Source organism: Lepisosteus oculatus, chromosome 3, assembly GCF_040954835.1.
Source record: "Lepisosteus oculatus isolate fLepOcu1 chromosome 3, fLepOcu1.hap2, whole genome shotgun sequence".
In the NCBI taxonomy this organism is placed as follows: Eukaryota; Metazoa; Chordata; class Actinopteri; order Semionotiformes; family Lepisosteidae; genus Lepisosteus; species Lepisosteus oculatus.
The window spans coordinates 23,026,251-23,039,192 of NC_090698.1; the positions used below are offsets into that span (position 1 = coordinate 23,026,251).

Consider the following 12,942-nt stretch of genomic DNA (forward strand, 5'->3'; position numbering starts at 1 on the left):
GTTTCAGATAAAACGTTTAAACAGTAGGGAGAATTGTCAACCTGGTCCAGATACTGTAGTATTATGCCACGATCCATCTCAATAGCCACAGAACACCCTTACAGCATCCCAGAGACTGCTACAACTAGGGATGCCTTGAGTGATATACTGTAGAAACTAATGGTTTATCCTAATACTGTAAATAACTTGTCTGAAACCTTCATCCAAGGTGACTTGCAAGAGTTACACATGAAAAATTACAAATGCAAGTTAAAATCTTCTGTGTGCCGTAAACACTTGGTCAGTAACTTACATGATGCAGAATAGGAGTTTATGTAGTGGCAGAGAAAAATAAAATAAAGGGAGTTTAACACCAGTAGAAAGTTGTGTAATGATACAGAAGTATACTGGAAATACAAAGAAAAGTAATGGTATTGCAGCCATACAATTGCTAATAGTAGCAAGGTCTTTCACAGATCTTAGGCAACAGGTTTTGGCTGAACCTGGGTGTTTTGAGGAAGCATTGGAAGCTTCTGTGAGAGACTGCAGAGCTTTGGGTTATTAGTAGCTGGATCTACAGTAGGTATAACATCCTCCTGAGTGTCTGGTATAAGGAGAGAATGAAAGTAGAAAAGGGGTGGAGGCATCAGAGCAGTGAAGAGAGTGCACAGAACCACCTGAACTGGATAGTACAGAGATGGTACAGGGATGGGAAGCCAGTGGAGAGTGAGAAACAGGGCAATGAATTGGCATAAGGAAGGCAGATTGATGACAAGATATAACAACAACATCAGAAAAAAATACAGTAATAATATTAAGTATTAATATAGGGTATACTGTACCTAGATACAGTAAATGGTTCCATTTTCAGATTAGAAAATACAGCATGTTAGCTGTGAAAGCTGAAGTTGTATCATTGTATAAATAATAAATGAATGTCTTACCTGATTCACATTTCACTGTTGAGTTGTCTGATAATGACAGAGGCATGCCATGGTTGAGACAACCAAACACTGTGATATTTTCTCCTTTCAAAGACGACTGTAAAAAAATAGTAACTCGAGTCATAACATTTACTGTACACCACCTATGTAATGTTGGTTAGGTTTAGTGGATATGTATAAAAGCCTACTCAAAAATGAATTATTTGGCTGCTTTTATTACTATTAAACCAAAAAAAAATCCTGTTTTAACTTTGAGGAAAGAAGTGCATAGCAGCTTTTGCTCTTGTCTTTTGACATGTGAAAATGAAGAGGTTCGGAGTCCAATTTCCAGATCAAATGCATTATTTAAGCCCTTGTGCATAACTGAATTCACGACGTGGAAATTTCAAGGAATTAAGACAGTGAACAAAAAAAAGTTGTGTTTCAAAATAGATCATATCTTTTAAGGCACTCAGACCAAGGAACCAAATTAGTTAAAGCAGTGATAGAAGGTGATTAAAGGTAAAGCTGATTAATAATTAACACTAAAGAAACTATGGGGATGCCAGGAGCCCTAGTTAACAAAGCAGCAAATATGTACTTCAATATTCAGGTCAGTGAATGAGTACTTGAGTACCATTATTTGTCTTTTATGCATTAGTGACTACATGTACTATACTATCGTTGTACTGTAAAAGTATTTTAACAACCAATTTGATTAGGATTTTATCATTTAACTATACTCTCATCTAGACATACTTTAAGATAATGTTAGAAAAATTATTAATGTATCAGGCGCCTTAGTAGAAATAAGATCCAATGTGTTAGAGTACAACAATGTTTCACATTCCAAAAACTGGCTATGAAGAAGTTGTGAAATATGCAAATACATATCTCCCAGGAATGCAACAAAATGGCTTGGAGTATGAGCAACATTACATCAGTGACTCTGTTGTCAAGGCTTCTGAATTATCCAGGTGACTGGAATGTCTTCCTTCTTTCAGTTGTCAGGGATACAATCTGCTTTTACTGAAGCAGGATGTCTGGGAGACATGTAAAATTATAATATTTTTCAAATCATAAATAATCAAATTTGAAGCAGAGGTAAGTCATGTATTAGAGGCCTTAAAGGTACTGTAGCACCAGGTTTAATTCTCAATTAATTTTCAATTGGACAAAAGTAATATGATTATGATAAATTGTTAGGAAATCAGCTCCTATCACACCAAATTAATGTGCATTAAGGACCATGAGCTGTGATGAATTCTGAGGTTTTACACTGAAGTTGCTTGGATAATTCAGCCTGCTTCTCATTTAGCACACACAGCATTGGTTTGTAAGCTTTTTGAACTAGGTTCATCAGTGCAGTGTGGGATGGTGTTGTCTCTGGTCCAGATGAAGAGCAGAAGGTAAATATCTAGGAATTGAAAAGTTATCGTAATATCCAGAATAATTCCACATCCTCAGAAAGGTCAAGACAAACAGCATCACTATCATCCATACAAATTAGCATACTGGAATTTCTATTTAGAGGGAACGTTTATAAAAGATTAAGATGATAACTGGAATAAATACTTGGGACATCGTGGATTATGGAATAGAAGACCAAGTAGTGAGACTCAGCTTCCAATATTTTCTATTTGGAGATGACAATTCAGCCAAGGCAACTTTGATAAAAAACTACTGTAAATGTAGTAGAACACTAAGCAACCACACTAATTCGGACCATCACAAGATGACCTGCAAGAACTAAAAATATAACCTTTAAGTACAGTTTATGTACAGTCTTAAAACACAATTCTGGTTAATTCAATACTGTAGATTTTGCCTATTGTGAAAAAAAAAAAGATGAACTTCCCACATATGGAGGAGTTGTTATACTAATGCTCTGGAGGAGATCAAATTGTGATTTTGCACTTCCTCTCTCTTTTGCACAAATATTTTAACTGCTTGTTTGTGTGCATCTTTTCTCAAACCCTCCCTCCACCCCATCGTCACCCTTGCAGCTGCCTCCATAGTTTCTTCCTCACACGTGAGAGGGTTTTGGCAGATTCAACCTTATGGCCAAACCTGTCATTGCCTTAGCGCCAAACATTAAATTATTAAATATGCAATTCTTTTATATTTGATATCTCAGAGTCTCAATTAGAATTTAATCAACTAATCATTGCTTTAACATGAACAAAAAGATTAATAATATAAACATAAGACTACTCAGAGTTGGGAAACTATAGATTGTATTAAGGAGTTTTGCCAGTTGTTGACCATATTTAAGATTAGATTTGCATCAAGTGAAAGCAATACTTCTCTTACCTGCTTCATACTCTTTCATTTATTCACATTTTTAGTTTTGCTTGAGGAATAGTAAAATACCAAAGGGTGCTATTGTACAAGACATACCAGCCATGTATAGTTGACCAAAGGCTAAAGAAAATGAGCAGTCAATAACTATCCTGTATTTTACTTAAATCATGTTTATTTTACTTGAACATCCATTGAACACATGGATCTAATATACCCAGGAAATCACGCTTGCAGATATGCCTCACCTATCTCACCTATCTCACAATTAACCAGATGCCAGTAGTTCAGTATGAGTTCAGCAGCTGGCAGATTAGTATTGGAATGTAAAGCTAATTACAGATGAGTCTATAACATCTTTAACCATATTGTTTTCTATCTAATTCATACTATATTCCTCCTAGAAATGGTTTTACTAGATACTATTATTGCAGGATTAGAACTGTTGTGTTTTTGCCACCACTGCCAAAACAGTCAGAAATTAAATTAATCTTATTATTTCTTAGTCATAGTTTCATAGGTTTTCATATAACTCAGTGGTGTCAGATGACTGTGGAAGGGCTGATGTAGTAAGATTAATGAGTATTCAAAAAGATCTTTCGAGCCCTTTATAATCCACTTCTCTGGTGCAGGCTTTCAAAATAGAATATACTGTATAAACTTGCCTGCAATTACTTTTGTAAAACAGTTCAAGACAGGAATTCATAATATGTGTTCCACAGATTTTTTACTGATAACACCTTATAATACAGTAGACAACTCTTGAAAGCCAAGTCTAAGTTACTGTAAATATGAATAATATGATGCAATGTAACACATGTGGAACAACACCTGGCATGGGACTTCTTACCATTTTAACAAAGTATTAGAAATGGAGATATTAAAATTTTCTTAGCTTAGCATCGGAAAATATCTTTCTTCTAATTTTTCCTTAGCTTAGCATCGGAAAATATCTTTCTTCTTATTTTTGATGAAATGTTGAATTTGCTGTGCTTTAACCAATAGAACCGCTTGCAACAATTCCAGATATTGAGGAGAACAGATAAACTGACAGCAGTTAATACTGCATGCAGTCACTGGAATTTTAGAGAATAACAGAAGGTATTTCATATGACAAGGAAAAAAATAGTATTGTCAGTTATTGGACCTTTGTAATTACCCATTCAGGCATTTGAGCTATTAACTTTTATTTTCTTTCATTTTTAAAAAGGCAGACATACTGTAGATGTTTAAACATATTCATGCATAATATCCGCCTGAGCTGACCGTGTTCTCCTTTAAAAAGAAAGCTGTCTGTTTTATGCTTGGTGTAGTAGACTGTAAAAGAAAGATGAAGCAGGCTGCTAAGGAAATTGCTCAGCTACTGAAGCTGAGAAATATAAAAATAGAAAAATGAAAAAAAGTCCAAAAACACAATTACATTACTTACAGGAGCAATACATGCCAGTTGTGCACAGCATTATAAACTTGAAAGCACTTCATACTTTAATACCCAGCCATCCATTTTGCTGGGTTTTTGGATTTTTGGAAACTGGAGCACCCAGAAGAAACCCAGACAAACATGCAAATTCCACACAGATAGCACCCAAGGTCTGGAATTGAGCCCACATTCTCAGGGTTGCAAGGCAGCAATGCTTACCACTGCACCACACTGCCACACATATGTTAATATTTAGGTATCAAGGTAATGCACTTTTGAGCTGAACTATCCAAAATAACTTGCAATGTAATAAAGGAAGATCAAGGTAAGATCTTTATTTGCCTAAAAGGAACATTGCATTAAAACAACAACATATTTTAATTCACTTTGTTCAAAAATGATTTCTTCTTTGCCTTAATCACTAAAAAGGTAATGACTGAATATAGTGAGTCCGGTTTTATACTCAATACTGCTAACTGCATTTATTCAATTTTGTACGTTTTCATGACTATGAGCCATGCTAAAAAATAACGATCCCTGTCTTGCACTAATGCACCAACTTCTTGTTTTTTTTACTGTAGTTATTGTAACGAAAAATAAAGCCCCAAACCAGTTGGACGCAGCATGTAATTATGGCAACACATGCTTTTCAGTGACTGTAACATTGACAGCTGTAAAGAAGGTTAAAATAAGAAAATGTTCAGTTAAACATACAGTATGATGATTTTCAGAGCACTGTATCATTTTATATGGTTTCAAGAGGAAAAACAAATGCGAATCTACAGTAAGTTCTGCTTTCTTTTGTTACTTTAGCAAGAAGCAATAAAGATTATTTTCATGGTGAAACTTCTTTCAGAGTGAATACTTCTGTATTTCTGGCCTTTTAGAACTTAATTATCTTGTGACCAAGAGGACTGCCTGCCCCATAGCAATCACTTTAGACTTGGTGATGACTGAGTCAACCTTGACCTAAAACTGTCTATAGGAACCACTTAAAGCATTCTGCTGAAAGATACAGAACCTCAGTGACACAATGTTCTGCTCTTCTCAAGCTTTTAATGGCTCGCTGACCTCCATTAAATCTTAAGTATTTGAAGGTTTTTACAGTACCTTACTTGTATGTGTTTTAAAGATATCTCAGGATAATAAAACAATATCTTAGTGTTATTATTAATATTTTTTAAGTCTTGAAAAAAAGTCACTCTTGGAAAAGAAAAAAAATATCAAGTGAAATACACAAATGGGTGCCATGCATTTTTCCAAGGGTTTGTTAGGTGAATGGGTTGATGGCAAATACACTATTGCAAGGTACCATTAAAATACTAAACCTTCAGTTATTTCCTGCCTGTACATGTCTTTCCTATATTTTAATATAAAATCCAGATTCTAAATTGATTAAAATAGTTTACTAGCAATCTATTTCAATTTTAGCTAGAATAGAATGGCAAACGCAAAGAAAAAAAGGTTTACTAATTAAGTATTTTTACTTAGTATATCTGTAACCAATGGGCAACAGTGCTTAGCACTGCTGCTTCATACCTCTTGGGTCCTGGAAGATGTTTTATTCAGAAATGAAATTCCAGAATAAAGCATCTTCCCCAAAAAACTCTTGTTCTCCCCCACTTTCCAAAAGCAAGCTGACAAAGTTAACAATTGTTTCTAAATTATCCCTGTGTGCTCGTGTTTGTAAGTACAGTATAACCAGCAATGTAGTTCATGTAGTTCTGCTTTGCACCCTAGGTACCCAGAATAGTGGGTACCTCTCAGGCTTGTTGTGAATCTCATTAGATTCAGCTTTTTATAACAGATTCAACAAAAACTGTCACTGTTTAGTTTCAACAAGGTTCTAGGAAAGGCTCCAAAGCTATTGTCAATATGTACTTACCTGTAACACTCGGGGACCCAGAACTTAAGATTTCTCATGTTCACACATCATTAGCAACTCCACAGACAACAGACTCAAGGCTGCTTTCCGGTAATCACCTTATAGATTTATCTCTTTTCATACAATATCCTGAAGCATTTGATATACAAGTGCTTCAAAAATCTAGCTTTGTATTGTTTCATTGTAGTGGAAAATGAGTGCACTAGCACATTGCTTGGTAATTGGTCCACCTTTACTCCACAGATTTGATAAAGAGATAACTTTAAAAGATACTTATTTAACCTGTTTGAGGCAAGCGTTTGATGAGACTTTGTTGCTGAGCCTTGGCCTTTTTTCATTTACTCTTGCTCATATCAGCTCATTAGTGTCAGGTAATTGCCTTTTCAGACTACAGCAGGTTGAATTCTTATGGCTGTCGGTTTCCATTAATTAGCGTCTGGCAGAGCTCATCCAGGGAGCAAAGCTCTAGAGTCTGTGACTGGCTGACATCCAGCCCAGCCAGATTGTTCCCCCTTCAGTTCTCCCAGTCTCCCATAACCGCCCAAAGGCTATACAAACAGGAAGTCATGTACCATATGTGGCCTAAAGAAAATACCCAAAGCAAAATGTCTTCAGCGACTGTGTATATATAAACACACAATTGTCTTTTGGGGGCTGATTTCAAACATCAAAGAAAGGTGGCTAATGAGAGTCAAAAGAGTTCCAGGTAACAAATCATAGCAATCCAGATGTTGAATTCAAACATTTGCTTTTTAGTCTTCATATCAAGTCTTGTTTGGGGTTGTATTGCATTTTTTTGCAGAACAATACATTTAAATCTGCTAAACAGCCTAACAATTTATTGGAAGAGTAAAGTATCATTGTTATGCTATTTTGTGAATTGACTGACACTTGCACTTGACGAAAAGGCACATAAAAATATACTTCCTTTCATTGTCCTATAAGGGAAATTGGCTTTGTAAGGTACTGTAGGTAAAAGATGTAACACAATATACAATACATTTAACACAATATGAATCCATTAAAAAATAAGAAACATGCTCATAAGAAGAAAAGGAAAAAAATATGAATTAAATAAAAAGTTCAATTCAATTGTCCAAATGAAACAAGCTAATATCAGTGGTAATACAAAATAAGTTAGTTCTACTGCATTTTAAGAGTTGACCAGACTTGGGTAGTTTAAATCAAGATGAAAGGAGCTTAAATTCACTGTGGAAGGGGTGGTCGTGACAGTCAATGATTATATTGGTCTTCTGCACTATTTGTTTAACATAGATGTCTGACAGCTTTAGCTGTCATCCACCAACAATTTTGCTGACTATCATCACTCTCCTGCTCAGTCTATTTTTATTGCGTGTATTAAGGTTACTAAAAAGGTATGCATGCTATGTGTGTATTTTATAATCTTTCAAGACTGAAATTTGTCCACTAAAAACCTCGAGCAGCTCATTTACTGCATTTTTTATCTATTACCTGTTGGAATGATGGGTGACATGTCTGACTATTGCCACTCCCTAGAGAAAAGAAAAATACTGACAAGTCAGGTGCCCTGAAAGCCACTCTGTCCAAGAAACAGCCCCGGTGCTGCACAGACACTGGGCGACAGTGAGCATTTAAACTTATTACTCGTAAAACTGTCAATATAGCTATGAAGTGGACATCAATCATGACAAAGTCCTTGGTAGATAATACCCAGATGGCAGCATATGGCAGCAGATGAACTCATTTGCTTTACACCAGTGACAGATATTCAAATGTTACACTTAAATGGAGTTAAATTGTGTTTTTTCATGACCGCATTGTGGAGTTCTGTCTTTCATAATCCCTCTGGCTACACTAAAACCCATAGATTCAAACTCCTTTCAGAAACTGCTGATTGGACTTAATGTGAATTGCCCATTTATTCAAGTGAATCACCATGCAGTTATCTAATTGATTGGAATAAATGCTTTGAACCCTAGTCAAGTGGGACAGGTGAGAGTACCACAAGCAATCATGATAAATTATGCTTAAAATGAGGAAACGATGAATGCACTCTACTTGAGGAGCTACATGCTTGTTGGTGATTGGTTTGGCTTTAACCTACTTTGCTACAGGGGGGGAAACCTGCCCTTTAGGACAAAGCAGTCAGAACCTTCTGAGTAGGAGGAGCCAAGGGGCAGTTATAAGGGCAATGGAGATGGGCTGGTGTAGGATTGTTGAGCAGAATATGCTGGAAAGGAGCATCTGATGTTTCTCATTTAAATGGAGGGGGCAGAGGTGGCTGGTTGGATCAGGGGTTTTGTCCTTCTCTAAACCTTGTTGTGAACTCCTTCTACAGTAAACGGACAGTAATATGGTCAGAAGGAGCACGTAAAAACGTTTCTGAACATGTAAGACTTTGATGCTTCAAATGTTTAGGGAGAAATGGAATACTAGTGTGTATTTTTTCTTTAAAATACCAATACCAGCAATATACAATACAGTTTACATAATGTTTATGTTCCTAAATTAATATCGTTTATGACCTTCAGATGTGTTAAGCTCCTCTTCTTTTTATGCTCAGCTACTAAAAATTCCCTTTAGTGGTAAAATTCCATATAAATATTAAATACTAAGGGGATTAAAATGTGCACAGTTAAGAGATTAAATTATTTAATCTTTTCACTACCGACCAATGCACCACAAGTGCCCGTCGGTCATTTTGGTTAGCCAATTACACGGCGCGGTGGCGCACGCGTAGTTGCCCGTAATACGGGTTTGTACCGTGCATTTTGAATGGCTGCATCTGTAAGTGTCTTTGAATGTCGACTTACAAAACTTTCCATTTTAAACAAAAGCATTTCATCTTTCTTAACACACTTCTACAGGTATTTTTTTGGTGGTGGTCCAGAGTTGAAGCTGATATTTTGGTTACTTCAGCTGGATGAGACCTTTGGATCAATTAGCTACAGTACCAAACAGGCTAGATGGTGCTTAAAGGCCTCCTCCCATTTGCCACTGGTCTTTTGTTCTTATGTCCTTGAGTTACCAAATAAATGATGAATTTCATCTTTAAAATAATAATTAAAATTTAAACTACAAAAATTAAACTTCTGTTAAAATGTAAATGCCAAAAAATTATTTTAAGATGATTTCGATTATTATTTACAGCAGCTTGAAAATTAGCCATGGTTGGCACTGAGTTGGCACGGTTTTTCATTTTAATCATTTACTGTATATTCCTTTCTAATTGGACATTTCAGTTAAAAATAAAACTGAGAAATAAAACTGGAACAAATAATAAAGAGAATGAGAATGTAAAGAATGGTAAAAGACAGCTCTACAAATATGTACTGTAGTTTGCTAGTCTTCATAGTTAATTTCCAGATAATTCTTCATAGCAGGAATGCCAATTCCTTTTATGTCTCTGCTGTCAAACATATCTATAAACCCTTATTTTCAGTTTACAAAAGAAGATCTAGGACTGTGATCTAGCCCAGATTCTTTAGTGACAATCTCTTTTCTGTATTTTAACATTGGGGTATTTTATGAGAAGAACATCTGTACAGTGAATGATGTACAGAACATTTTATAGGTTACTGATTCTGTATTTTTATTTTCTATACAATTGATCTAAGTTTATTATTTTTTACTTTGTTATTCTAATTATATGAGATTGGACTTTAAAATATTTAAGAGAAAAATAACACATAACCAGAAAAAGTCAAATATACTGGTATTTCTTCATTTAGTCACCTAAAGAAATAAACATACAGAACCATAGTATTTCAATATAACATGGATAATTTATTTGTTTAGTTGTGCTGAAAACCAGATTCTGTTATGCTGCAATGAGTTTGGTCTGCTTAAATTATGTTCTGCCAGCTACATTTGTCACGATTATAGTCCCCCCTCCTTAAGGGTGCTCCAGCCCTTCACTTGAGACTTTATTCTGTGCACCTGATTCCTATTCCCAGCCCACCTTAAAAGCCAGGCGCTGACGCTCATCCCGGCTCTGCATCTGGTTTCCGTACCGTGCGAGTCCGGGACCTGGAAGTGCCTGGTCCCGTTAAGGTTTTAATCTCGGTTCCCGTTCCCTGTCTGCCGGTTCCGACCCGGCCTTCGTGTTTTAATTCCGCGTTTTGATGGATCTCCTGCTTTTGGACTTACCCTTGCGTTTTGGATACTCTTTAAGGATTACTCTTTTGGATTGTTCGCCTCGGCCACACCTCCCCCCGTGCACCAGCGCACCTTGGACACGCCCCCCTGTCTTCAGCCCCGTTTTCCTGCATGACGTTTTCCTAGTGTTTCCCCAACTTCTTCGGATTGTGTCGTCCGAAAAGGGTCCGGAAAGAACTGATCGTTACACATTTTCTGGATTTGTTACATTTATTTGCATTATCGGACATAACTGAGCTGTAATTCTAGAACCTATATGTCCAAGGAGTGCGGTTGTTTGACGTTAATAATAAAAAACACTTTCATTGTTTTCTCATCTATGAAGACAGGCGCTCTTTAAAGAGTTTTGCTTTAAAAGCTACAGTACCTTACCTGCTTTAACTGTTTACTTAATGTTTGGTTTGTCAAATATACTTTTATTGTTGAAAGTAATTCATAAGAGAAATAACGATTTGTAGCACTTTTATTTGCTAATCTGCAAGTTAAAAGTGAAGAATTCAAGCCAAGGTATGCTACTGTATGTGAAGTTAAAATTGTACCTGGCACTAGTAAGAACTCATTTACAAAACTGTATACAATTTTGGTCATCATACAGTATACAGTTCATTGCTCCAGGGAAGACTGACCAAATAAAATCCAGGCCTCAAAGGAATGCCCTGCTGTGACATCCCAAGAATAAAATCGTCTTAGTCTAAAACAGAAAGTACTATGAGCAGATCTGATCTTGGTGTTCCAAATCCTTTAAAGCGCAGACAAAGTCAAACCAAAGAATGTCTTCATGGTTGGTGCAAATCAGAACTAAGGGGATATGCTTTATAAACTGAGGACTAGAAGCACTTCTTTAAACAAAAACTTGTAGAAGTATTGAACAACTATTTTGGCCAAGCTGATACACATGCTTTTTTCAAGAAACAGCTAGGTTACATCCTTAGATCAATTAGCTAGCAACATACGAGTAAGATGGGCAAAATATTCAGAATATTGAGATACAGTGTTTAGTCTGTCTCTTTACTGTCATTTTTAAAGTTGATATATACTGTAAGAACACTACCTGTAAATGTGCTAATTAGATACTTATTATGAAGATGTTTCTTATTTGTAATTTCTGATCTTTATGCTTTCAGGAAAACAACTTTCTGTGAGAGAATAGTCATAAAGCTGATTGTACAATTTCAGAGTAAGCTTTGCTAGAAAAGAATAAAGGATGAGTTGTGAGAGCAATTGTAGTAGCCATTCTGCTGTGCTGAATTCATCACAGCCTGACTCTGGGAACAACAAACATGAAGTTCTCTCTATGAATATATTTGGAGTGAGAGAATTTGCACATATTGTACTTATTCTACCGATAACTTCATGCTTACACAGGGATTAGTCACTATATTTAAAAATTTAACAGTGCCTCAGTTAAATGACCCAAAAGTCGCAAGTTTCACAACAAAAACTAAACAAATAACTAGGAACTTGATGTGGCTCAATGGAATAATACAGTATGAGAAGGATCTTAAATACTGTGAATATAAAGAGACTCATTGTTGTAGACTTACCAAAGACATAAATATTAAACAATTGGCAGATAAGTAGGTATGAAAGCAGCAAGAGTAATATTATTGAATAGCAATAATACCTGTTTTCTGAGTTCTGCACAAAAATGCTAATTAGATTTAGTGTACTCACAACACACCAAACACTGACTGACAGATAGACAGATCAGTTTGAGTTCAGTTCCTATTGGATTTCATACCAGTGGAATTCATGTCTATGGCATTCATAACCACTAAATTAAACCTGTTAGGATGTAGATATTAGTCACCAAGGGCTTCTTTTTGACACTTTTATTAATTTAAATGTAGAACAGGATTTAAGCACACAAATCTCCATCCTTCACAATTGTCTTATTAGGAAAGTCTCTGAAGACAAACCCTGATGTGTTTTAAATGCAATAAAGGCACTTCAAACATTTTTTGCACAGTAAGGAAAAAAATGCATATTAATAATGTATAATATTTTTTTCAAAATGTCACATGCAAAAATGAAAGATGGCTTTATAAAAATGTTCCATTAACATAATTAGTCATTTATAATAGATGATTTTGGAGTTAGTGTATCACAAACAATTTTATAAATATTATTCTTTTTTCCCTATTGAACTCCATCTATAAACACAAACTGTAACTACAGTAATTGTTTTTTTTCTATTTTTTCTCCTTTTTTTAGGTTGAGAGGTGAAAATGTGTGGTTTCAAATTTAATTTTTGTTTGGACTTTTAATTTATAAAATGTACCATTTTCATAAAT

At 35.4% G+C, this 12,942-nt stretch overlaps 1 protein-coding gene across 2 annotated transcripts in view; it reads right to left on the reverse strand.

Annotated features, from left to right (window-relative positions):
• Positions 1 to 12,942, reverse strand: part of tmem8b (transmembrane protein 8B) — a 147,517-nt gene that overhangs the window by 15,174 nt on the left and 119,401 nt on the right. For both annotated transcript variants that reach the window (XM_015340190.2, XM_069187026.1), the window contains exon 7: positions 924 to 1,020. In XM_015340190.2, the coding sequence (XP_015195676.1) occupies positions 924 to 1,020 (97 nt within the window). The remainder of the gene's footprint in view (positions 1 to 923; positions 1,021 to 12,942) is intronic.